At 54.0% G+C, this 23,159-nt stretch overlaps 1 protein-coding gene across 1 annotated transcript in view; it reads left to right on the forward strand.

The window, feature by feature from the left end:
- The first annotated feature begins 237 nt into the window (after positions 1–237).
- Positions 238–23,159, forward strand: part of KCNC1 (potassium voltage-gated channel subfamily C member 1) — a 44,256-nt gene continuing 21,334 nt past the window's right edge. Inside the window, exon 1 of the mRNA XM_030333247.1 lies at positions 238–807. Within this exon, the coding sequence (XP_030189107.1) occupies positions 238–807 (570 nt within the window). The remainder of the gene's footprint in view (positions 808–23,159) is intronic.

A 23,159-nucleotide genomic window follows, 5' to 3' on the forward strand; every position in this document is an offset into this window, starting at 1 on the left:
TGGCGCCTAGAGACCCTTGGGATCCCGCGCACACGCCCCTGGACCAGCACCCGACAGAAAGCGCCCCTGAGGGGCTTGGGTCGCTCTTAGGGTGGCCAGAGCCACCATCCTCTGTCCCCCCCGACGGCTGGGGGGAGGGGGGAGGAGGCCCCGCGCCCCCCTCCCCGGCGCCAACTCCCCCTGGCGGCCGCTCCCATGGGTGTCGCTGGGCCGCGCCATGCCTAAGGGGGCGCCGCGATGGGCCAAGGGGACGAGAGCGAGCGCATCGTGATCAACGTGGGCGGCACGCGCCACCAGACGTACCGCTCGACGCTGCGCACGCTGCCCGGCACGCGGCTCGCCTGGCTGGCGGAGCCCGACGCCCACAGCCATTTCGACTATGACCCGCGCGCAGACGAGTTCTTTTTCGATCGCCACCCAGGCGTCTTCGCGCACATCCTGAACTACTACCGCACTGGCAAGCTGCACTGCCCAGCCGACGTGTGCGGGCCACTCTATGAGGAGGAGCTGGCCTTCTGGGGCATCGACGAGACCGACGTGGAACCTTGCTGCTGGATGACTTATCGCCAGCATCGCGACGCAGAAGAGGCGCTTGATAGCTTTGGCGGCGCACCCCTTGACAACAGCGCCGACGACGCGGACGCCGACGGCCCCGGAGACTCAGGCGACGGTGAGGACGAGCTGGAAATGACCAAGCGCCTGGCGCTCAGCGACTCCCCAGATGGCCGGCCCGGCGGCTTCTGGCGCCGCTGGCAGCCGCGCATCTGGGCGCTCTTCGAGGACCCCTACTCATCCCGCTACGCGCGGGTAAGTGACAACCTGCCCATCAGGAGAGCTGGGTGGTAAAGGCCGGGTTCTCTGCCTCCCTCGGGCAGGGGCGGATTGGAGAACTGGCGCCTAGGGAATCAGAATTGAAAGGAGTGTGTGTGTGTGTGTGTGTGTGTGTGTGTGTGTGTGTACATATGAGAACGTGCATAAAAGCAGGGATAAGAGAGAGATTGCTCTTCCAGGGTGACTAGTTTTGTAGGTATGTAAGGTCTGTGTCTGTATTTCCAAATTTAATATGTATGAGTGAGTACAAATGGGTGTTTGTGTGTATGAGTAGATTGTGTGTGCATATTTATGTAAGTGTGGTGGTGTATATTTGGGTGGGTAAAGTATGTAGTGGGAATGAGTGAACGTGTGTATGTTTGAATGTGCAGGAGTGCCTGTGTGTGCATATTTGTGTCTTTGCAGATGTACACTGTGAAGGTGTGAACTGCCCTTTAGATTTTCGTGTGGGGAGGGAAGCTGGGAGTCCTCCCTCCCTCCCTCCCTCCCTCCCAGGTAAGCGACATCTGGAGCCACGCAGGGCCTACAGAGGAGGGCTTGAGGCCTGGTCTGCTGCTTAAGACAGACCACCCTCCCCAGGGAGCAACCTCAGGCCCTTGTGAAGAGAAGGTTGAGAGGGAATCTTTATGGCTAATTAATAGCTTTGTAGTTGGTGTGGGGCTGGGCTGTGGGGAGGAGGATGTGGCCACTCTGAGACCTAGTGCTGGGAACAGGGCCTGACTAAAGGGGAGGGTTTTGGAACGGGTCACTCGGCTTATACTATGCTTCCTCTGGGACCTGTGAGGGGCAAAGTAGGGGCCTAAAGGGTAACAGGACCCAAGGGGTGTGAGAGGTGGGTGTGTCATCATCAGCCACTCCCCTTTAGTAACAGCAGCTTGTTGCGGGAGACAAAGGGCACCCTGCTGCTGACCTTGGCCTCTCAGAGGCTTCTTGGGATTAGTTTCTTCATCTGTTAAATGGGAGAAGGTGTCTGGTGAATCTAAGGGTCTTTCCTGCTCAACTGAGCCCTAAGGGGAGACAGTGGTGGCAGCCACCCACCCTGGAAGAGACACCCCTTGCCTTCACTGGCTCTGTGGTCTGAAGGGAGCCGAAGGCATGAGGGGGAGGGTCAGAGTTGTGAATTTAAAGCAGAGCCACCCCTCAACCCCCCACCAGGCAAACCACTGCTCTCTTTTGTTGCTCCACATCCCTTCTTTCCTGCCCCCTGGAGCTGAGGTGGGGAGGATTAGGCAGGGAAGGAGGCAGGATCAGTGCTAAGGATCAGTGGGGGAAGAGGACTTGGGGGGCACTGAGGTGTCCATGAGGAGAAAAAGGCTGTTTAGGCACAGGCCTGATACATTTGTGACTTCAATAAAACTCTCAGTGTTTTAGCATGCAAGGGAGGGGGCAGCAGGTCAGAGTCTTATGCATTAAATTCTAGAACAGATGTGGGGGAGGGTGGATAGCAACAGAACCAAGCCCTTCATTTTGCCACTAGAGACCCTACACAAGGTCACTCAGGGAGCCAGAGGCCAAGCAAGACTAGAACCCAGGCCCTCTGGGATCCCATCATCTCCTGAGCTGGATGCCAGTTCCCTGCCATTTCCAGAATGGACTCGGACCCTCAGAGATCTACCCTCCCCTCTCCTCTCCTGACAGAGGCCACCACAACCAGGGAATTATGTAACTGGAGGCTGTGGCTGAGCTGTGGAGAGGGGCCGGAGGAGGGGGGCTGGGAGGTTGAACCAACACATATTGGGGCTGGGGGGCATGCTCGGCAAAGGCCTGGGTTAGGACAGCCACCCATTCAGCCTGCATTTGACCTTGGACAGCATCTCACCACCACCACCATCCCCCTTGGCCCAGGAAGGAAGTAGGCCCAATTTTCTCATTGTCCTCTCAGCCACCTGGCTCCCTAGTAAGAAGCTGGGTACCCTCACCCTACCCCTTGGGCTCAGTTTTAGGTTTCTGACCTGTGTTCCTGACTTTCTGGATAGACAGGGGACATGTGGGGTATGTTCCACCCCCACCCCCTTACTGTCCATCTTCTTCCACTTGACATTCCTAGGCCATGGGGTGGTCTTTACCCAATGCAGATAAATGGGCTGATTAGTGTGGTCTGGGGTCTTGTTGGTGTTTGAACCTTGCAGAAAATTCCTGATTGTCTCAAGTGTTCATTGAAGAACAGACTCTGAGGGAAAAGCTGGACTGTAGTGGGGAGATGGAGGAGAGTTAGAAGCCCCCATCCCCCACCCCCTGTCTGCGCCTTCTTTTCCCCGTAGCCTCACAGAATCACTCCAATTCCTCTGGGTGACAAATGAGGACACTGAGGCCCACAGAGGAAGGACCTGCCCAAGGGCACTTGAGAACTGAGGGCAGAGCCTGGATTAGAACCCAGGCTTCCTGCTGCACGCCAAGCTGGCCTTAGCTGCATTGCGCTGCCTCTCTGCGGCTCATCTGCGCAGGGACCAGCCTGCTGCCTGGCCTTCCTCCCCCTCCATCTTGCTCGGCGGCTGCTGTCACCTTTGTTTACCCCTCCCCCCTCCTCAAACTGGTGGGTCAGGGTTTAAATTTTCATTCTAGTTTCTAGACTAGAATCCTGGATGTGTGTGACATTGTACGTGTGTGTGGCATTGTACGTATGTGTGAAAGAAAAGCTGTATGTGTGTGAAAGGGAATCTGTGTAAGAGAGATTCTGTGTGGGTGTGAGAGATTCTTCATGTGTGTGAGAAAGCCCATATGAGAATAAAAATACGTGTGAGTGAGACTCTGGGAGGAGTGTGCGCGTGTGTGCGCGCGTGTGTATATGCGTGTGTGCGCGCATGTGTATATGCGTGTGGTGAGACTATGTGCAAGAGATTCCGTGAGGGTCTGTATCAGAAATTCTGTGTGAACGTGAGAGAGACAGATTCTGTGTGTTTTCAGATGGACTTTGTGTGTGAGAACGAGGCAGCGTGGGAGAGAGTGCGTATAAGAAAGAGAGGGAGACTGTACGTGTAAGAGAAATGCTGTGTGTGTCTGAGAAACTTGGGGTGTGCCACTGTGTGAGTACCTTGCTGTCTGTGGCGAGTGTGACATTGTCCATGTGAAGCTGTGCATGTGTGGCTGCGTGTGTGTGTGTGTGTGTGTGTGTGTGTGTGTGAGAGGCTGTGTGCATGAGACCATCTGTGTGTGAGTCTGTATGTGGGGTGGGGGACCGTGTGTGTGGCACAGACTGTGGATGTGTGAGGCTCTGTCATTGTGGCCGTGTGTGAGAGAGACCCTGTGTTGCCCAGGTGTGGGTGTTTCTTGAGGAAGATGAAATTCCAGACCAGCTTCCTGCTTGCTCCCTTGGTCTCCTGGTCCTCCTGAGCTGCTTTAGTGAGCGGTTTTGCTCCTCATTTCTGGTCCTCGATAGAAATACTGCTCTAGCCCAGGCCGGTTGTTGCTGCACGGACCAGACAGTGAAGTTACCCTCCCCCAGGCCTTCTTGTTGACCCTGGAAGAAAGGGCTACTTGGCTGGGGTGGGAAGTCCCATCTGAGCTCTTCAGGGGTGACAGCGAACTAGAGCTGCCTGTTCCCCAGACCCTCTCTCCTGTGCTTTTCTGGGCACCCAGCTGAGGGGGTGAGGGGTGGGAAAGTGAGTTGGGACAGGATGACCCCAGCTCGTGTTCTGGGGTGAGGGGTGCTACCCCAGATGCACACAAGCAAAGGATGATGGTGGCACTATGCAGTAAGGGCCATGAAGGGGCTTCCTGGGCTTGTGAGAGAAGGAACAGTCCCAGAGGAGGTAACGCTAAGGTAAGCTTTGGGGGGCAGGTAGGAATAAGCCAGGCAGATGGCAGGGGATGGCAGTCCTGGCAAGCAAAGCCATGAAGGTGTGGGAGCAGGCAGGGCTGTTGGTGAAGTCTGGAGCAGCCCTGCCTTGAAACCTGCCCTTCTCTCTGCCTTGGGGCCAGTGCAGGTCTGAGGCCCTTGGCTTTTATCTATGATTTGCAAGTTTTCATCAGGAACATTGTTGTGTTTCAGGTCAGGGCTAATGCTGGTCCTTGTTCTGCAGGTCAGAAAGTATCTTTAGTATGTGGTATGTGTGTGTGTGTGTGTGTGTGTGTGTGTGTGTGAGAGAGAGAGAGAGAGAGAGAGAGAGAGATGACATCTGTCCCCCTTGCAAATGACAGTCACTTGACCTTCCGAATGACAAGGAAGTTCCAGTGGTTCCCAAGCTGGGGAAGCCCCACCACCCCACTGCCCACCCCTCCACTCTCTGTCTCTCTGCCTTGTCCCCTCCCCTTTGGGACCTGATGCAGCCCCAGCTTCTCCTCAGCTCCCTGGGAAGGAAATGCACTTGGTGGCAGGAATGAAGAGTCCAGCAAGAGACTTCCGTTCCTCCATTGTGTCTTAGCTGACACAGGGCCTTGGAGTCTTGGTGAGATTCAGGAGAGAGCTGCTCTCAGGGACTTCCTACACAGCCTCCCACCTCAGAGCCTGCCCCCCAGGCCAGGGCCCCACCTCTAGTCATGGTAACCTGTGAAGGAGACCCATGGGCAGTGGGGAAGGGGCTGGTGTGTTCCCCTCTCCACCACCCCATGTGTTCCCCACCACAATGTGTCCCCAACTTAGTGTTTTTCTCCTTCCTGTGATGTTTTCACAGATGTCCTTATGTCTGAATGGTACCTGCACCCCCCCCCACCCAGCTCCCTTCTCAGTAATGAAAATCAGAAACCAGTGTCTCCTCATCATAGTCTCTCAGCCCCTTCACCTCTGCAATGGACATAGGGGCGTCTGGGTGGCTCAGTTGATTAAGCACCTGACTCTTGATTTTGGCTCAGGTCATGATCTCACGGTTCATGAGATTGAGCCCCACGTCAGGTTCTGTGCAGACGGAGTGGAGACTGTTTGGGATCCTCCTTCTCAAAATAAATAAATAAATAAATAAATAAATAAATAAATAAACAAACAAACATTTAAAGTAAACTAAACTAAAATGGACATAATGATAGAACTTAGTCCAGAGAGTTAATGGAAAGATTAACCAAAGTAATGTGTGGAGAGCCCCGAGTCACAGGGTCCGGCATGCAGTAAGTGCTCGATAAATGTTGGCTGCTACCATCACTCCTGTTGGTCATATTATCATTCTACTTCATGGCCCTCTAGATTCTGTCCCTGGCCCTCCATCCCCACGTCCACCATCCTGGTTCAAGCCGCCATCCTTCCCCTCACTCCTCCAGCAGCTCCCAACTGCTCTCCTGCCTCCAGCCCCCGGACCCTCCAGTTCATTGTCTACTTGGGAACCACAGAGGTTTCTTCAACTCACAAATCTGTCAGCTCATTCCCTTGCCTATTTAAAACCCTTCGGTGCTTCCCTAGACCATACTGTGGTCCCTCAAGCCCCGCGTCCCTCTTCAGTCTCCTCTGGCCTGGCTCGCCCCATTGCTCATTGAGCTGCAGCTACCTTGGCCTCATTTCAGTTCCTTGCATGTGCCAGGTGCCCCTGCCTCAGGGCCTTTGCACATGCTGTTCCACCTGGAACACCCTTTCCTCCTGTTTTGCACCTCTTCATCCTTCACATTCCACTCAAAACGTTGTTCTACATGATGCCTTCCCAGAACCCACAGCGGGGGTCAGTGTTCAGAGTCCTTCCCTTCAGAGAAGCTATCTGGTATGTAATAAAATGTTCGTTAGCAGCCTTGCTTGAGTCAGGTTTGTCTCTACCTCCCGACTCTAAGCTTCTTACATACTCCATAATAGGAGTGACTGTTATGACAGAGGAGGAAGTTGAGGCCCAGAGAGGAGTGCTTTCCCAAGGCCAAATGTGAGCAGGTTCAGACACCCAGATCTCTAACTCCTGGTTTAGTGGCCGGAGAGCCGGTCATCCACCTTCCGATGCCTCAGGGAGTGTTTGGAAGCTGGTGCCTTGGACGCAGGTGTCTGTGCTCCTTAACTTTGAGCGGGAGGCCTGGCATCTGCCAGAAGCTTTGGGAAGATTGGCTTGAGCTTCCCAGAGAGGCAGACAGGCTGTCCTAGAGCTGGGGGAAGGATTCTGGAGGGGGCTCATTTCAGGTCCCGCTGCCTGGGCCAGGGATCTCGGGGCCTCCCAAGACAGCTGACTATAGCGCTATGGCTATTCTGAGCGGTCCCATGACCAGTGTGCTCACTCTGGACCGAAAGGTCAGGGCCTCCTGTCAGCCCCTAGGCCAGCCTGGCCACCCCACTGGTTTGAGCTTCCCTTCCCCGGGTGCAGGCTCAGAGGAAAAGGGGGGCCTTGGGGGCTCCTGGGACTGTTGGTTGCCCAGGCCTTATTCATGGGGACCACTTGGGTCGGAGGGACCACCTTCCACATGCATGGGACTGTCGGAGAAGATGCATGTTCCTGGGCCACCTCTAGCTACTATCCTCATCCAGTGGAGAAACAGGGTCAGAGAAGGGAAGACATTTGCCCAAGACCACACAGGTGAAACTCAAACTCCCACCCCCAGCCTCTCGGCCCTGGACCTGGCCTTTTGCATTTCTTTTGGCTCACAGATTTAACAGAATACCAAATCCCACCTGGGCCTGCTGTTCTCTTACTCCCATTATTTCCTCCCCTGAAGGAGGGAGATTAAGCAGTTACCTGCCTTCCCACCTCCCTTCTCCACTCCCCCAAGAGGGCCCAGCACAGCTGGTTGAAATTTCTGCAGGCCGTTCAACCTAGAGTTGGCCCAAATTCTGTTCTTATCATCCTCCAAGCAGGATTTTCTAGAACCCCTTTCCTTTCTTGAATCATAATACTAACGGCTGCTATTTACGAAATCATTTACTATGTATCCGTCTTAAGGACTTAATTTACATATTCTCATTTAATTCTCACAAAACTCCCAAGGAACTGTATTATTATTATCGTGCCAGTGTTGCAGATGAGGCTGCTGAGGCTCAAAGAGGTTAACTAACTCACCCAAGGTCACTTGGCTCACGAGTGAGCCTTCAGACCTGGGGCTGCCTGACGCTGGATTTCTGTCCATAACCACACTTCAGCCTCCCATTGCTGGGCCAGGATAGTGGGGTCTGTGGCCCAGTTTGGGTTCCCATCTGGTTCCCTCCCTGCCCCAGCAAACACTGTTTCCCAACAACCTGTCCGGGAATCCTGCTCTGCAAGTTCTGGCCCCTGAACAATGGCAGGTGAGGGTCTAGCCTGGTGGGGTAGGGGCGCTCTGGCAGCCCCCAGGGAGAGGGTTTCAGGAGGTGCCTCATCGCCCCCACTATCCAGGCAGGGCCCGGGGCTCCATGTATCCACAGGGAAATGGCAGAGAGCTCAGGGAGGATTAGAAGCTGTCTTGCATGAGGTGATACACGGGGGACGTGGGGGTGGGGGTAATGCTGGCTCCTCCTCAGCTCGGCGTTTGAGGCCTTCTGCTCTGGAACCTGGCCATGAGCTGTTCCTTTCTGCCAGGCTCCTCCCTGGTCTCCTTGCCTTCAGCCCTCATTCCAACCTCTGGGTTTTTGTTCATCTATTCCTCTCTCTCAGTGGCCTTTCTAGATTTGTTACATGTGAAAACCCATCCTGCAAGGCTGCTCATGCATACTCTGGCTTCTCCTGTCCTCGCTGACCACCTTTGGGAGTGAGGGATCTGGGTTGAGCACAGAGTCAGCAGGCTTGCATGATTTGAGCTGGAGGTTAGTGAGTCACTTCTGGAGGCCTGTGGCTGGGGACAGGCAGGCTCTTAGGATAAAGGACCGGCCCAGGTGCATGGAGAGATGTGGCCACAGACAAGACCCGAGTTGTGGGCATCAACAACTGAGCCAGAGCGAGGTCTGTAACCGGGCCATCACATCAACCGGGCTCCCTTGGGAAAGTCCCACCGCCCCCTCAGTCTGCAGGTGTTGCCTCTCTAAAATACGAGGTCATTCCAAATGACCACCAAGTCCTTTCCCACTTCTAACATTCCAGGAGTCTAAGAATTCCGGGCTTTGGCTTCCCAGAGGCACCGTGGGAGCCACATTAGTCCTTCCCTATCTCTCCTTCCACGTCTTCAGCCCAGCTCCTCTCTAGGACACATTTGAGCCCTCCTGGCAAGGGCCCTGACACCAAGCAGGCAGGAGCCCAGGGGAAGGGCTCTGAAGAGCTTCCTCCTACATTCATTCAGGCTCTCTCAACCTGTTTTCATTCACTCATTCAAGGTCTTGTAATCACGCCCTGCCTGGGGTCGTCACTGTGACCACTGTGAACCATCACTGGCTCACCCAGCCCACTCACCCACTGTGGGTACCATCCATTTAGGGTGTGCTTGCTCGGGCCCAGCAGGTGGCACCTGTTTGCCCTCTTCTCCAGGCCCTTCCCTAGGCTGTCTGCCCTCTGGGAGTTGCAGAGAGGTGAACTCAGGGAGGGAATGTTATGCCAGCCTGTAGGGGCTAGAGCAGGGCAAGGTGACTAACACCGATGGTGAAGGGGGCGCTGTGGAGATGGTTGCAGTGAGCTCCTTCTGTGCTGGGTAGGGCCAGGCTAGGGTAGGGGGGTATTTATAGTGGCTGCTCCGGGAGCTGCAAGGGTGGTTGCTGGAGGATTCCCACCCACGGCTGACTCTCAGATTACCTGGGCTGCTTCCAAAAGGTCAGGCTCCTGGGCTGTGTCCCTTGAGAATTTGATTCCTAGATCAGGGGGTGTTCAGGGTGTTTAGTCCACTCTCAGGCGACACTAACGCTCAGCGAGGGAGAATCTGCACTGGGGGCTGGGACATAGGGGCCCTCGCTACTTGGTGTGGTCCTCCAACATCACCTGGGCACTCGTTAGAAATGAAGAGTTTCAGGCCCCACCGGAGGCCTACTGATTCAGAACCTTCATTTTAACAAGATCCCAGATGAATCATATGCACATTCAATTCCGAGAAGTGCTGAGGCGGGCAGCTGCTCCCAGCTGAGGGGAAGTATCAGGACACAGAGAGGCCTGAATGGGTGTGTGCAGGTCGGCAGAGCTTCAAGGGGGGTGATTCTGATCTTCCCTTGTGCCTAAGACGTTAGCATCGAGGTAATGGACCTGAGATGAGGCTCCAGCTCGGTAAATGGCAGCTGCATCTGTAAATTGCTCAGACCAAACCCTTGGCACCATGCTTGATTCCTTCCTCTCTCTCTCACACATCAGCAAATCCTTTGCCTCCATGTTGAAAGCCTCCCAGAACCCAGCCGTGCCACATCACCTCCATCACTAAGTCCCTAGCTGAAGCCACCATCTTCTCTCCCCTGGATTACTATGAACTGTCCCCCGCTCCAGTTCCTTCTCCACCTGCAGCCAGGGCCATCCAAGGTAAGATGCTCGTCAGAGGAAGCCACCTCTGTGCTCTGCTAACTCTGGCTTCCGGTCTCACTCAGGAAGAAGCCCAAGTCCTTCTGAGGCTACTGGGCTGCACATGAGCCCCTTGAGCCGACGATCTCCCTTCTGCTCTCCTGCCTCTCCTACTCCTCATTCTGGCCTCCTCGGTTTTCCACCAGCACAGTGGTTGTGCTTCTGCCTCAGGACCCTTACTCTTGCTGTTCCTTCCACCTGGAGCACTTTCCCCGCCAACACACTCCCTCACCTGCTTCAGGTCTGGACTCAGATGTCATCGTCATCGGGTCAGATCACACCCTGGCTTTCCCTGCCCCTGTTTTGTGCTCTCCTGTTTTCCTTCTTGGCATTAACACCATCTAACTGTATTTTATTTATTTACCTTGAATATTGTCTATTTCCCTCCTTAGAGGAAGCTAGAACAGGGCTTGGCACAGAGTGGGGACTAAATAAATATTTATTGAGAGGATGGATAAGGAGGCCAGACCTAGGTCAGACACTGCCATCACACCTGTGGCTGACCCCTTTCTTCCTTGCCTCACCTGGAAACACATCCCTCCATCCCCGAAAGCGGTGGTGGAGAGGCAGAGAAAGAGGATGAGGCAGCGCTAAGGATGCTGGCATGTCCTGGTCAGGGCTGGGGGTGGGGGGGACAAACGCCAGTCAGGGCAGGTCCCACCTGCCACTGTCGCCACCCAGGGCCAGATGAGCCTCTTCCCATCCCAGCTCCCCCACCTCTGCAAACTCCTCCTTCACTCAGCCCAGGGAGCCCCCAGCCCGCTTCCCACAACCAGAGCTCAGAGGCTAAGGAAGTATTTTCCCAAATCAGGACACACGAGCTGTCACACGAGGATGGAGACGTTGCAGGGGATCGAGTTTGCAGGTCCATGTGGTCCAGCCAGATGCCTGGAAGTGAAGTCTCCCTTCTCTTGTGACTCCTCCTATAGGCCAGCCAGGCTTTTTCTCTCCCTCTCCCTCCCCATCTTCTTCCCGGGCCACTCCTTCTCTTCCCTGTCCCTTCCATCACCCCCTTTCCTCTATTAGTTACTGGCTTTCAACACAGACTCTTCCCCTTGAAAGCCTAGGGTGCTTTTTGTCCCAAGTTCCCCTGCTTTGACCCTCAGTCATGTGTTCAGCTGAAAGTGGGTGGGCCTTGAGGCCCCACTCAGCTGTGATGTGACCTGAGTCCAGTTCTTTCCTGAGTGTGGCCTCTTGAGCCAGGAGGCCTGCATTCAAGTCCCAGCCCTACACTTCCCAGTTGTGTGACCTTGGACAAGTTCCCTAACCTGTCTGTATCTCAAGAGATATTAATAGCACCTGACTCATAGGGAAGTCGAGAGGCTTGAATATGTTAAGCACTTAGCCCAGAACCCGAAACATAATAAGTGCTTAATTATCGTACGTTCCATTATTGTCTTTTTACCGGCGCTTGGCTCTAGAAGATCCAAACCATCAGCTGTTCATTGTCTATACTTCCTTATTTCAGCAACTGACTCTCCTTTCAAATAACTCTCTAGGGGGCACCTCACCTTCCTTGGCCCTGGGGGCCCTTCCTTCCAGAGTCTATCTCCCAGGGGCCAGATTTCAGGGTGTCATCCCGGCAGGCCTGGATTCTGTCTTGGTCTCTGCCACGAACCCGCTGTGTGTCACGGGCGGATCATGGCCCCCTCTGATCCTCAGTCTCCCCATCAGTTGTCATGGGCCACTGGTCCCTGCTCTGCCTCCCTCTCCAAGTGTAGAGGGGAAAGAAGGAGATGAAAACTGGAAGTTCCGCCTGCAGGGTGGAGGGGCAGGGAGGGGCACTGACATCTGTGGTCGGAGGCCGAGCATGGTGGCCTGAGATGCTGACAAGAGTACCGGTGTGGAGGGACTGGTGGGCAGGGGCCATGGATCACAGCTTCGGTCCTTGAAGGGGATCCTCCAGCACAGTGAGCAGGGGCAGCAAGGGCCAGGCAGACCCTAGAAGCTGCTGGGGCTGGGCGCCTGTTGGTGTCAGTGGGCGGTGCCCACTCTGGGGCTGGGCTGCCCCGCCAGGCCGACGCCAGGCTGGGTGGGGACGAGCTAATATTAGCTGGGGCAGCCCCAGACAGCTGAGCCTGGGGGGCCTCGGGAGCCTCGCTGGGCCCGGGCTCTGTTGCTTCGGCCTGGGCCACAGCAGCCAAAGGAAGCTTTCTCAAGCCTGTGCACGGCCTTGGATGCCCCTTCCACACTGGCCCGATCCAGAACTTGCCCTGCTAGCCTGGCAGTCCTGCTGCTTCACCCTGGCCCTGGCTCCTGCCCACAAGCCCCTGGCCCCCTGCCCATGACGTGCCCCTACCTCACCTCTTTCCTTCTCCATCCATAGAGCAGGAAGGGACTTCTTTCCCTACACCCCTACTCTATACATGAACACAGTCTGTGTAGTTCCCTGCCGGGCGTGTGGGTGGGGTGGGGATGGGGCTGTTAGCATTCATTCATTCATTCCTCCGTTCAACCAATATTTATTGAGTACCTACTTACTAGGTGGCAGGCAAGAACCTGGGAATAGAGCAAAGAACAAAACGGTCAAAAATTCCTGCCCTCAAGAAGCTTACATTCTAGCGCAGGGAGAATACAAAGAAATAAATGCATACATAACCATATAGGGTGTCAGATGGTGACGAGGGCCATGGAGATGTATAATGGAGATGTATATATAGGGCCCAGGAAGTGCTGGGGAGGTGACAACTTTAACTAGTGTGGCAGGGAAGGCCTCCCTGAGCAGGTGATGGAGGGAGATATGTGACACATATCTTAAGACATGTGTCTCGCTTAAGACACAGTGAGAGGCCAGTATCCAGGGCTGGACTCAGAGAGCCAGAGGACAATGGTAGGTCATGAAGAGAAGAGCACAGCTCCCCACAGCCCCAGTGGGCTCCCGGTAGTAGGGTCTTGCCCCGTGGGCCTCGGCCCGTGCTAGCCTGGTGCTCGGCTGTGTTCACGTCTCCATGGCCGTCCCCTCCCCACCCCACATGAGTCCGAACCTGGCCCTACTGATTATTAGCTGTGTGACCTCTGTAAGCCTCAGCTACCTCAGCTGTAAAGGGGGGATACGAACAGTCCCCACTTCAAGGGGCTGCCATGAGAACCCAATGAGATAAGTTATAGAAGGCCCGTTAGCACAGTATAGGGCACAACACATGTGTTCAAGTTATGCATTATCATTCTCACCATTTGGCACATGAGGCATCTTTCTAGGATGCTCTGCAGACACTGGCCTCACCCACTGAGGGATTCTGAGAATCAATGTCTGAAAGGGGTTAGACAGGAGCTTCCTGTTACCAGGAGGCTTCGGCGACCCCCCAGGGATCTTCTCAGCCCTTGAGGGTGGTAGAGTGGGGAGGCGTGACTCCCTTGGGCCTTATCACCAGGGCAAGGCTGTGAACATATTTTAGACCATGGCCTCCCGCCAGGGCCAACATCTTACCACTTAGAGATTAATGTTTTATGCTCAGCCTCAGGGGCTCTCTTAGCAGCTGTGAGGAACGCGGTCACCCACTGGGCCGCCTGGAGCCAACCAGAGCCCTGGGATGAGGGCTGGGCTCTTGGTAGCGAACGTGGCTGCCACCTGCTAAGAGCTAGCCCTGGGCAGGATGCTTCTCCTCATATTCCCACGGGAGCTCCTGCCTTGGCGCCTGACCAGCCCGCACACCTGGAGCATGGCCCTTGTCTTTTGGGGCCTTAGTTTCCTCATCTATAAGTTGTGCATAATGGCATCACCTACCTCTCAGGGGAGCTGGGAGAAGCCGCTAAGACAGAGGCAGAAAGATAATTTGTGAGGGAGGAAATACGGTTCAAAGCAGGGCCATGTGCCAGAGGAGACCACTGTCTCGAGGGCAAGGGGTTGTGAGGGGGGCATAGGTAGAGGTGAAAGCACAGACCTTGGACCTGGCTGGACCTCAGTGTGGGCTCGGGCAGGTGGCGTCTGGCCAAACCTGTTTTCTCCTGTGTGAAGTGGGGATGAGTCTCTGAAGGCAAAGCCTGAGCACCATGCCTGGCACATGAGACACGCTTTCCAGGGGTTGGATCTGGCTACCTGCGGCATCACTGAACCTGGTCCTGGGTTCAGATGCCCCGGGAAAGTCCGTGTATCGAGGCCCTGGCTGATCCACAGAGACAAGGAAGCAAGCTGTGGAAGCTTCCTCTGGTGGCCCCACAGCTTCAGGGCCATGAACCACTGTCACCAATGATATATTTAGCAACACAAAGGTCAGAAATGCCAGGCGCTGGGTTCCCTTCTAGGCGGCAGGAACCATGTCTACTGAGGCCTGGCTGTCACCAAGCAGATATTTGTTTTCTGTCTGGAAGTCCGGGCATCTGAGTAAAATCCTCGGAGTAAGGAATCACTGTGGTTTGTACTGGCTGGCCAAGTCTTTCCATGTATGTGGTCTTTCCTGAACCCTGTTGTGCTACCCTTGGAAAATCCCACCCAACCTGTCTTCCCAGACAGCCCATCCTTGGCCTTTAGGCACATCAGCCATTCCCCCCAGCAGGCTGTGTAGCTCCCCTCTGCCTCCTGCCTTTGCCTACTCTGTTCCCTCTTGAACAGCCTGCTCTCCCAGAGAACTTTTCCCACCCTTGATCCAGCTGTCCTACTGAGGTTACATGTCTTCCCAACTCAGCTGCAGCCTCTTAGAGGACAAGGAGCCGCTTAAGGAGGATAGTTCCTGTTACATAATGTGGGATCAACAAATCTTTGCTAAGTGATGTAATTCACAACAGCCCTGTGAGGTAGAAGGATGAGATATCATCCCCATCTTACTGATGAAGGAATAGCTGGCCCAGCGAGATTAATTTGTTTATATGAGATGTCCAGTTAGTGAGCGGTGGAAGAAGGATTGGATCCCAGGTCCTCTTTGGGAAATCGAGAAGGTGAACTAGAGCAGTGCCATGTTCCTTCCTGCGCTATTATGCTAGGGTTCTGTGGTCAAGAATGAGGTGGTTGGATGGACAGATGGGTGATGGACAAGTGGATGAAAGAATGGATAAAAAGACGGGTACATGGGTGTACACAGATAAATGAATGGAAGGAAAGATATATGAGTGAACACCCAGCTAGGTGTGTATCTTGGCGGATGGGCGAACAAATGGATGGATAAATTTCTAGTCACTTGGCTTCGAGGCGGGAAAGGAAGTCTCATGTCTCATTAAATGAAAACATCCTACAGGATAGGACTTGGAAGCTGGAGACTTCAGGGTGGAAGGCAGGGCGGAGCAGCCTAGCCCGTGAATGGAGAAAGGGGGCTTCCAAGATGCAGGGGTGGACGGTTTGTGGAGTGAGGGAGCCTGGAGCTGGGGGCAGGGACTGGCCTCAGAGACTGACCCTCCCAAGGGTGAGAAGCTCTGATGAAGCAGCCCCAAGGCAGGCTGGAAAGAAGTTGCAGTCAGAGCCATGTGATGGGGAAGCCTCAGGGTCAGGGGTTTTCCAGACTCCCTGAGGCCACCGGATGGCCGACGGTGAGTGGGAGGTTGGCCTCTGAACCCCGGGCGGCACTGAGCATACCTGTGATTTCAGTCTGTTCTGGGGTAGGGAGGCTGCTCTTCCTCCCTAGGTCCCCGGCTTCAGTGAGCAAGCCGCTCTGATAGCTGTGGCGGGATGTACTCAAGGGGACAGCGCAGCTCTCCTGGCCGAGGGGTGCGCCCTCCTGAGGCACCTGGCTCGGGGGTACCAAGACACCATCTTCCACTGCTTTTTGTCATCAGTCCCCAGGTTCTAGATGTGAGCTCCCAGGCTCTCATTTTAACTACCTGGCATGAGCCAGTTGAGGGACCGCAGACATGGGTGGCCAGGAGTTGAGCTTGGCAGGGCCTGGAGGCTTAGATGCTGCTAGCCTGGAGCAGGCCGAAGCTAAGGCTCTCCATTTGCACAAGACGCAGAGCTGTGAGCTCCAGCCTCCCTCCCAAAGCCCAGAGCATTCCCCAGCACCAGGCTACACCCCCCACACATACACTGGCCCCAGCGATCTCCCTGGGAAACCAGGTCCCAATGAGAGTGCCTGGTGCGCCGCTAACTGCTCATTACAGTCACGGCTGCAGCTAAGTATAGCTCCAGCACATACAAGACCAAGACAGCAAGGGAAAGTCTTTTCATGAGAAAGCTCCACATGCAAACACACAAACATCTGCGTGCACACGCTCCCCGCACTCGTGCATACTGATGGCCTTGGACTTGTACTTGCACCAACACAGAGTTTCGTTCACTCACCGAGGCTTTCGTTCAATGAATGTTTGTTGAGGGGCTGAGAGAGTGGTTGAGGGCATGCGTTCTATAGTCAGACAAAGCTGGGTTCTAACTTCATCACCTCCCAGGTTTATGATCGTGGGCAACTTAGCCTTTCCATGCCTCAGTTTCCCTCTCTCTACAGTCGGGATGGTAACCACAATGCAGGCCTCAGAGTTAGGGTCAGGGTCAGTGAGATGGGGCATGTATAAGTGCTCAGGATAGGTCTGGCTCAGGGTGGGTGTCAGTACATGGTCGTACATGGTCCGTATCCTCACTACTGAGTACTTACTCTGTGCCTAGCTCTGTGCTTGGAGCTTTATTTAAAGCTATCGTTTCTGGAGGTGGTTGTGAAAAGTGGTGCCTGGTGTATGATAGGCACTCAGTAAATATTTGATGATTGAGTGAATGAACAAACCACTGAGAGCTGCATCAATGGATGATCGGATGTCCTTGGAGCTTTCTTCTTTGAGGAGGCATCCACCCTCACTTGTCTCTTAGCCAGGCTGTGGCTCCAGTAGGATCTAGATATTCTTGTGGGTAACATAGGGATCCTAGAGATAGAGGAGGAGCTCCAGGGTGTCTGGGTGCGCCCCTTCCCCATTTTGGAGACAGGGAAATGGCTGCACAGCGGGTGGTGCCTCATTCAGCTTGGACAGACACAGTAGTCATGCAGCAGCAGTCAGGGCCCTAGCTGAGCACTCGGGCAGGCTGGGGCTCCTGGGCTGTCACTAGGCAGGGCCCTGTCTGCAGGGGAGGCGCTGGAAATCAGCCTGGGTAGGAAATAAGCTTTAGAAGTTTTTAAAAAATAATATTCTTTTCAAAAAGAAATGTTTATTTATTTGGGGGAGGGGGAGAGAGAGAATGCCGAGGAGGCTCCATGCCCAGCAAGAAGCCCTACACGGGGCTTGATCCTGTGACTGTGAGATCATGACCTGAACCATTATTAAAAGTCAGATGCTCCACTGACTGAGCCACCCAGGTGCTCCAATATTCAGGATTTAAAGGTACTGTAGGGGCACCTGGGTTGCTCAGTCAGTTAAGTATCCTACTTTGGCTCAGGTCATGATCTCATGTTTCGTGAGTTTGAGCCCCACGTCGGGCTCTGTGCTGACAGCTCAGAGCCTGGAGCCTGCTTTGGATTCTGTGTCTCATTCTCTCTCTACCCCTTCCCCACTTGTGCGTGCGCTCTCTCTCTCTCTCTCTCTCTCTCTCTCTCCCCCTCCTCTTCTCTGTCTCTCAAAAATGAATAAATGTAAAAATTAAAAAACACTAAAGGTACTGTCACGGGGCGCCTGGGCCACTCAGTTGATAGAGCATCCAACTCTTGATTTTTGGCTCAGGTCATGATCTTGCAGTCGTGAGATCGAGCTCTGCATCATGCTTTGCACTGGGTGTGGACGGAGCCTGCTTAAGATTCTCCCTTTCTGCCCCTCTCCCCACCCCCCCCGCCGTCGTGCACGCACTCTCTCTCTAAAATTAAAAAAATAAGTTACTGTCACCATTCCCAGCCTTTGAATAGGTTGGCAGCTAAATGGCCTGGGCCATCTCCTCCCATCGCACCTCCTCAAAAAGAAAGTGACATTTCCTGGTGCTTTTTTAAGCCGAGGCCGGCTAGGCCTGGCTGGGGCATGGCGTGGGGAGGGGGCGGGTGACACTGGGGAGTCACACAGCCTGAGTCTCTCCTCACCTTGAGTGATCTCAAGGCTCTGGGAATAGACAGGGTCCCGTGTCCTCGCCATGTGCCCCAGATTCCAGTTGCCACACTCCAGTGCCGGCACGCAGGTTTTGAATTCCACATTCTGGAGCCAGCGATGCCCCCTGGGCAGGACTCGGGCAGTTGAACTCCACAATAAGTGCCTTCAGCTGACCAGCCTGCTGGGAGTGGGGAGGGTAGGCCTGTCCCCTCCCTGAAAAGGAACTTCTGTGCCCTTGTGCCCACTGTCCTCAGTCATTCGTGGTCATAGCGGGTGGGGATTCAGGTGTTTACTGATTTTGTCCATTGTCAAGGGGTGAACATGATTGTGCCTGCTGCCAGGGTATATGTGAGTCTGCTGTCAATGGGTGTACCCATGGCCAGTGTAGACGTGGATCTGCTCTCAATCACTCTGCCCACTGCCAGTATAACAATCTCTGTGGAGATTAGGCCAATGAGGACAGTGCTGGGTGATTAGTGACTCCATCTGTGGTCAGTTGAGTCAAGATGCATAGACGGGGATTATTCTTTTACGAGAGTACACGTAGATCTGCCCTGAGTGTGGTCAGTGCCGGTGTAAACACAAGTGTGAAGTCAACATCTGTGTACGTTGCCAATGTAGATGCAGATGCTGAAATCAGTGATCCGTGACTGCGCACACTGCCTGTGCAGATGAGGAAGTGGGCACCGGAGGAGGGCTTCGCTTCCCAAGGAGGCTGAAAAGGGTAAACGTTGTTGTGCCCATTGCATAGGTAGAAGGATTGAGACAGGCAGACATAGGATGTATATCCACAGTCTTCCCACAGAGGGGAAGCCGTGCTCCTGGTCCCCGAGAAAGGGGCCCCCTTCCCCTTTTTAGTGTGTGGTGTGTGGCGTGTGGCCAGAGCTGACAGCAGGCAAGCCCTGATCCCCAGATCCAGCCACTTCATGGAACTTACATTGTAAGGTGGAAGAGAGACAAAGAGTAAGTATGAGAAGTAAGTAAATTAGATAGTGTGAGGTGCTAGCCCTCATCCAGCTGGACACGGGGAATGACTGAATGTGGCTGGATGTAAATGATACATCAGTAAAGCTGGGGAAGTTAGTGTTCAAAGATGGTATTGCTATGAGGAGAAGTAGAGGAAGGAAAATCAGATCAGTGGGTGGTGCTGGTTGAGAGTAAGCCTCAGGAGATGCTGAAGGAATGAGCCGCGGGGATACCTGGAGAAGGGCGTCGGATGGGGGGAACAGCCCGTGCGGGGGCCCTAAGGCAGGCGTATGTCTGGCATGTTTAAAGAACATGTTTGAGGAGGCGGGTGTGGCTGAAACAAGCGAAGAGGACAGTGGCAGGAGAGGAGCTTGGAGGGGGCAGTGCAGGACCAGATCACGTAGGGGCTGCAGGGAACGTGAGGAGCTTGGCTTCTCCTCTGAGAGAAATGGGGAGCCTGTGCAAGGGTTTTGAGCAGAGAAATGACACAATCAGATTTATATTTTAAAAGGATCATCTGGCTGCTGTGTTGAAAATAGTCCCAAAGCACCAGGAATGTTGGATGCTGGGAGACCAGTTAAGAGGCTCTTCCCATAATCTAGGGCGAAATGATTGATCCTGGCGGGGACAGAGGTGGTAACGGTGGTAGTGGGCAAGTGGTCAAACTCTGGATTTATTTCCAGCTGAGCCGATGGGATTTCCTTACAGATTAAATGTGAGGTGTGGCAGAAAGAGAAGTGTCAAGGTTTGGGGCCAGAATGTCCGGAAGGATGGAGTTGCCGTCTCCTGTGATAGCGAGGCTGTGGGCAGCGGGGGTGGTGCGGGAGCTCAGGTGGAGCCTTGGGGTGGAGAGAGCGCTATCAGAGATACTAAGGTGCTGGCTGCTGAAGTCCTGAGTTCAGGAGACGGGCTGAGCTGCAGGTAGACGTTTGGGAGTATTCAATGATAGTTGAATGAGTGATGGTACTTAAGCCTGGAAACTAGGCGAATCGCTAAGGGAATGAATGGAGATGGAGAAGACCAAGGTTCTGGGGCACCCCAATAGTTCAACGCTGGGAGAAGTGGTTGGCAGAGGATGTCAAGAAGGAGCAGCCAATGAGGTAGGAAGAAAATCAAGAGACTGTGGGAAGCTGGGAGTGTGACAAAAAGGAGGATCAGCTTTCAGATGCTGTTGATGGTTCGGGGACCTGAGGACTGGAAATTGTTCCTGTTCTTTCTGCCTAAAATGCCCTTCCTTGCAACCTGTCTCCCCCTAGTTGATTCTTATCCATCCTTCCAACCTCTGCCCACTTGCCACTTCCTCCTAGAAGCCACTCTGACCCCAAGACTTATTGTTAAAGGCCCATCAAATGCCTTATGCTTTCCCCTCAAAGCCCTCCTCACTTCATATAAGTACATATTTGCTTGTTTGGTTATTTGATAAATGTCAGTCACCCCTGCCAGGGGCTATGGCTGTTTTTGCTCACTCTGTGCTCAGTGCCCTGCACAGACCTGGGAAAAGGTATAAATATTCGTTGGAGGGAGAGCAGGGCGTGGGGCAGTCAACTGTGGTCCCACCTACATTGCATCCACTGCCCTCCCTGAGCTGTCCCTCTTGGGGCCATCTTTTTAATTCCCTCCCCACAACACACACATATATATGCACACATGTGTACCCTGTTGGGAGTCAGGACCCCTAACTCGATGCAAAAACACAAGGGGGGGCCTGGGGGTAATTTCCCATTGGATTCCTAGTGCGTATACCACGAACCTCAGTTTTCTCATCTGCCTAATGGGGGCAATCAAGACTGTCCTGCTGATGGCTCAGCTATTGGTGTGTGTGTGTGTGTGTGTGTGTGTGTGTGGGGGGGGGGTATTCATTTGGGGTTCAATATGTGAAGTGTTGGAAACTGTAGATAACTGTCCCCAGTGTCCCCAATAATGGGAAGACTAATCTCTTCCTCCCAGGCTACCTGGATGGATGTGAAAGAGATTTATAAATGAAAGCCGTGGAGCATGGCGGTTTTAGAGTCAGGGACCTGGTTTCAAGTTCTGCCTATCCCTTTCAGGCTATGTGGATTTTGGGGGTTTTTTGGCACGTGTCTTAACCCCTCTGCACCTCAGTTTCCTTATCTGAAAAATGGACATAATGACATCTCCCTCAGAGAAGTTTTTAAAGATGAGTGAGATCATGCCTGTAATGGTCGTCATTATGACTTGATAGCAGAGCGCGATGACGCTGAACAAAGCTAAAGACGCCTGTCACCGAGGTGGTTGTTGGGGGAATCAGAAAAGGTAAAGGCAAAGCGTGTGGTCCCTTTAGCCACGCACAGTGAGTGTTTAACCGAATCAGGCTCTGAAACTGGGGAGCTTGGCCCAGGAAAGGGAATGTGGTGGAAGCCAGAGAAAGCCTGGCCTGCAGGAGGGATGGCTCAGGGTGGGTCCTGAGGTCCATTTGTAAGTGTGGGCAGGCTGTCACAGGGAAGAGGAGGGGATATGTTCTGGTGACCCCAGGGGGCAGACCTGGGATCTCTGGGAGAAAGGCAGGAAGACTGACCTGAACATGTGATAAATGCACATCTCTAGAGCTATCCAAAGACAGGTTGAGTGGCCTCGGGAAGTCTCCATCACCAGCGGTCACCAACAGAGACGTCTGCCTCAGGGTTCCTGCGAGGGGTTACTGCGTTGCCTGCATGGGAGGCCAAATATCCTATATGGGGTGCCGTCCGGCTCGCTTCCTGATCTTGGAGTCTCAGTCACATATTTCATATTCCAGTCTGTGGCACAAAGAAGTTTGGGGCACGTGAGACACACATGCAACAGAATCCTTAGAAATAAAGAAGAAAGGAAAACATTGGAGTAGTATATAATAAAGAGAAGAAATAGTAATACCTCAGCCCCAGGTGAAAAATTAGTTCAGAACGAGCACTAAATTTAACCGAGCTCCCTGGCAGTCAGAGCAAACGAGAAAATATGAAGGGTTCCATAACTGACCGTTTACTAACAGAAAAGTAGACCCCAAAGAGACACACAGTTAGACCCAGTTCTAAGTCCCGAAATAGAGTGATTTCCTACGTGGAACACTGGTGTTTGTCTGGGCTGAAGATGCTAATGGGTGAGGGTATGCACTGTCTGGTCTCCTGGGGGGACTTCCAGGTCACAGGAGTGGGTGGGATGTTGGCTCCTGCTGAGATCGTCCGGGGCCCTGACCCCCGGCCTTCCTGGCCTGTGGGGCTGTAGGGGCACTCTGGGTTAGCACAGCCCCACTCCCCTAAGGCATGCAGGCCTCTGTACCTCCCTGGGGCTGACTAAGGTTGAAACCCAGCCAGAGCAGCCTGGTCTGGCTCTCGGGGCACAGCCAGCCTGACGTACACCGTGCATAGCCAGCCCAGCTGTTCACGGGGGCCTACGGGAGGCCTGAAGGGCAGGGCTTCGAAACCGGCCAGCGCCGACAGCGCCACTGAGAACCTCTGAGAGCTTGGGCAAGATTTTTCATCTCTGTAAACCTCAGACTCTTCATCTGAAGAGTGATGATAACACCAGAACTTACCTCTGAGGCTGGCGTGAGGTTTAAATGCGCCAATGCGTGGAGAGCACGGGAGACGGGGCCTCCTCATGACTGGGAAGCTGCCATCATTAGCCTCCATCTTGTTACCAGAGTTAGACCGGAAAGCCCGGGAGCTCTGGCTCACATCCCACTCACTGTATGACCTTGAGTGTCCTTTCCCGCCAAGCCTCATCTGCTCCCAGCCCCACGGCAGGGACTCACGTGGATAACCATGTGGAAGTGGGCATGTTAAGTCACCATTACCCTGAGGGGTGTCCCTCATGGGCTGGAGGCCACAGTGCTGGGTCTTTGGACATAGCTCTGCCTTGGTCTGTGGTGCCTGGAAACAGGCTCTGAAGGCCATGCCATTGGCTCTCCTGAGGCTGTCATTTGCTTCTGGTCTGTTAGCAGGCAAGTGGTAGCAGGAGCAGAAAAAATTAGGGAAAAAGACTTAAAGTTAAACACATTTCTCCATTTAGCTGTTGCTGCTGCGCCTTGCAACTACCACCCCCCAATAATTCAGGGGAAAAAATGCTGTGTTTAGATTTTTGTGGAGGAACGCCTTGGCCCAGCTCCTGGAATACCAGTGTGCAAGGGAACTGGCAGTCTGGAGGTTTCTCCCTATCCCGGGATTCTGCCTTGGATCT

This window comes from Lynx canadensis, chromosome D1 (assembly GCF_007474595.2).
Source record: "Lynx canadensis isolate LIC74 chromosome D1, mLynCan4.pri.v2, whole genome shotgun sequence".
NCBI lineage: Eukaryota > Metazoa > Chordata > Mammalia > Carnivora > Felidae > Lynx > Lynx canadensis.